Here is a 3,801-nt window from a genome sequence, read left to right on the forward strand (position 1 = left end):
CAGTAGAAAACCAGGAGAGTACCATCCAGTGCACAAAAATTGAAATCCCTTTCCCTTAAGTCTAGAACTATTGCATGTTGGACTGGTGTTAATGGGGGGCTATTATTTTTTACTAACTCCAGAAACAATCCTCTGCAACAACTTAGATATTGAAGAGTGCTGTTTTAGTTTAAAGCCCACTTCTGTTTCCAGCAAAGTGTTCTATATACAGCAATTCAAAGAACAGTGTACTGTTCAAGTCCAATCAAAAGATTAATTTTTTGCTTCAAAACAGTCAGTTGCACCACCAGGCAAATGAAAAAAAGTTTTGATATTAAAAGTCTTGAGACAGTAACAAATACGACAGTACTGCCATGCTTCCTTCTAACATATGGAAGAAGGAATATTCTTACATTAACAGGCAAAGTAAATTAACATATAAAGAAAATGCAAAGCATAAATTGGATCCACCTATTATTAAGTCTCTATTTAATAAGCAGACACTCCCAGCTCTATTTTTGCTTCTTCTGTAACTTGTGCCATTTCACCACAGGTATGTCCAAAGATTCTAATTTTAATAAAACAAGTAACCTCAGGCTTCAGACTCCCTCTTCTTCTTTCCTTCTTCTCCCAAGTCACTGTCTTTTGACTGGCTACTACTAAGGACTACAAATTGTCCCTCTCCACTGCTTTGAGTGGCTCTGCTGGAAGCAACTATCAATCGACTTTGTTCTTCCAAGTCCTAATTTGAGAAGAGAATAGGGAAAGAAGAAATAAAAATAACATTCATCTCATAATTTTCCACAATGAAAACAGGATACTGGTACTGTACAAACCTAAGATGTGTTTAATGCCAAGCAAGGGCAATTTGATTAGTGAACTGCTTCTACAGCAGACTCTGAAGGACTTTTTAGAAACTGAAATAGAAAAATCTTTTTGATGGTTGTCGCTGTGTGAAACACAGCCGGCAAAAGCATCTGTTTTATTCTAGTAAGCCAAGGGCATCAGATGCTTCCTTCTTCGTGTACGGGATCTGGATACAGTGATGGTGGTGGGCCAAATGGCAGTGGTGTAGCGGTTAATACTGCTGCTTACCCCCTGGTTGCCAGTATGCATCCCCAATGGGGCTCCATGCCCTGGATTTTGATGGGTTGACCCACCGCTGAATCCCTAGCCCTCCTATAAGACCCTCTGGCCAGAGGGCAGGGTTCTGTAGGCCATATTTCATGCCCCTAAATGAAGCCATGCCTTTATATCCCAGGCAAACTTCAACTTAGAACCAATTAGCTGCATTGCAGCAAAATAACTACACATTTTGACAATAATGATATTTGATGCAGAAGATTATGTAACAGATCAGGGATGACCCAGGTATTGCCTACAAGCTGGATCCAGTCACAGAGCCATGTCATCCACCCTGTGGGGCTCCCCAGGGGCCAGAAATTTGGTGATGTAGCAAGGGATGGCAATGTTAATTGCAGCAGCTCCTGGTGCCACAGCAATTAATGCTGTTGGTGCTTATCCTACTGCCAAATTTCCAGGCCTGTGAATAGTCCCATGGGCTGGACCTGGAGAGCAGAGCCATGCCATCTGGCTCTCAGGGCTACTGTTGCTCTGGGTACTGCAGCAATTCACAGTGCCACGGCCAAACTTCACCCTTGTGGGGCAGATGATCCAGCTCTGGCCTTCAGATCCAGCCTGCAGGGCCAAATGAGTTGGACACCACCATAAGAGGTCATTTAAACCTGAAAATTTACTTTGCTGTATTTTAAATGCAAGTCTAGTAAAATAATGCATTATTAATTTGTGCAGGAGAGATTAGATGAAGTATTTTTTTTCAAAACAGCTTAACTCTTAAAACATTCTCTTGCTCAGATGTGTTTAATTACATCTCCTGTTACAACCGTAGGTTGTGCAAATCAGGATCTACACTAACATTACAGCTTTGGAATTTACACACAGCATCTGGCCATGTAGGCCCTCTGCTGTGGTAACAAGGAAAGCTCAGTGCCCAGGGGACCGCATGCATTTGCCAAAACAGATATGAGGATTGAGGCTTTTGCCACATTATTATCTACACAAAATTACTTATTGACTAAGAACCCCAAGACAAACCAATCTTTTTCCACTATTTCTAATGAGTGTTGTATTTTAGCTCTGGTTTCAGAGCTATGAAAAGCAGCCTAAATATTCATGAATAAGAAAATATTAGTAAAATAATAAGTAAAAGGCCTACTTTTTCAATTTGCTTCTGCTTGCTGAGTTCCATCTGTTGTTTCTCTTTTACTCTTTCTATTTCTTTTTGCTTTTCTGATGCTCTACGACCCTATAGTGCAGAGATATATATAAGACTACACCTCGTTAAATAGAATGTAAAAAGCTACAGGACATTCTTTAAGACAGTAATATCAGTGTTTGATTTCCTGAAGTATTTGTTGCCAAAAGGAGCAACACAATATAGCTGCAAAACCATCTGCCGGTAAATCTTGGTACGAAACCTACTCTGCTGTGGACAGGACCAAGTAATAATACAGAGTTAAAAGAGGTCTCACCACATTACCCTTGAATGAAGTAGGCTTAAGTTTCCACTTAACACTGAATAGATACGGACACAAAACTGTTAGCTTGGTATAATGTATCCAGCTGCCCATCCCCTTAAATCTTGGTTATCACTTTCTGAACAGAAAGGTTGGATATCTGGTATATCTAAACCAATAATGGTGGATGCTAGGGAGGCTAATGGATAGGGGATAGATAATTCTAGATCTAGCTGGTGCAATAATACTCTTCCGCTAACATCCACTGCTGCCACTGTTGGAGACAGGATACTAGGCTAGATGGACCACTGGTCTGACCCAGTATGTCCTTATGTTCTTCTTGGTAAATTTAAATCATACCAACACATATATAATAGGTTCTTTACACAGTCTTAATATAGACTGTTGCCAGATACACCATGCTATAACTATCTAGATACAATACACTAGTTAAACACACCCTAACACAGTTGTGTATTTTTTTCTACTTAAAACTCTTACCAATTCTGCATGCAAAGCTATCTGTTTTGCCAATCCAACAGAATCACAGATCTAAACAAAAAACATTAAATATCCAGTAAGTACAAAACAAATGCCTTTAAAATTAAGACAAATTCCTAACGCTTCATAAAGGGTCCATGTATTAAAGTACTTTCAGATCCTGGGCCTCATGGGGTGCATAGATATACAGAACAATTTTATCAGTATCAAATTCTGTCTTTCATTCAGCACTAAAAGTTACAGTGATTTAGGTCACTTGTCTTGCTACTAGGGTATAAGTTAACAGCCGAGGCAAACTGAAGCAGCAACTCTATTCCACCTTTAAGTCATTAAAAATTACATTTGTCCACAGCCAAACCAATTTTTCACAAACAAAACTCCTTCAGCTTGAATGGGAGCTAGAATCTTGTTTTAACAAGGTAAAAGTATGGAAACACTAGTTAATTTGCCTCTGCTTAAGTTGCGATTGTTCCAACACCTTGCCAATGCTCCTCACCCCTAATTACTGATAACTAGTTAATACTGGCCATTATTTCCATTCCCCTTAGAGTGGCAAATGAAGCAGTTTACATATAAATAGCCTGGGAAGAATACCTTTTCCCCTTCATTATTTGACTCAAAAATATAGCAGACTGAGGTTGGACGGCTGTCAGCTCTCCCTCCTGAAGTCCGAAGCACAAATCCAAAAAGGCGCTTGTTTTCCTGGTGTGTAGCATACAAAGCTATATTGGGCAAAGGAAACTGCCGAAGAAAGGATCAAATAATGGGATTTAGGTATGAACTA

At 39.6% G+C, this 3,801-nt stretch overlaps 1 protein-coding gene across 1 annotated transcript in view; it reads right to left on the reverse strand.

Moving 5' to 3' along the window:
* Window positions 1–60: 60 nt before the first annotated feature.
* Window positions 61–3,801, reverse strand: part of APPL1 (adaptor protein, phosphotyrosine interacting with PH domain and leucine zipper 1) — an 85,814-nt gene continuing 82,073 nt past the window's right edge. The window contains exons 24-27 of the mRNA XM_019504609.1: window positions 3,612–3,758; window positions 3,018–3,068; window positions 2,216–2,305; window positions 61–721 (exon numbers count right to left, since the gene is read on the reverse strand). Coding sequence (XP_019360154.1) covers window positions 572–721; window positions 2,216–2,305; window positions 3,018–3,068; window positions 3,612–3,758 — 438 coding nt within the window. The 3' untranslated portion in view covers window positions 61–571. The remainder of the gene's footprint in view (window positions 722–2,215; window positions 2,306–3,017; window positions 3,069–3,611; window positions 3,759–3,801) is intronic.

The sequence above is a fragment of the Gavialis gangeticus genome, unplaced genomic scaffold, assembly GCF_001723915.1.
Source record: "Gavialis gangeticus isolate Ggan-Ray unplaced genomic scaffold, GavGan_comp1, whole genome shotgun sequence".
Lineage (NCBI taxonomy): Eukaryota > Metazoa > Chordata > Crocodylia > Gavialidae > Gavialis > Gavialis gangeticus.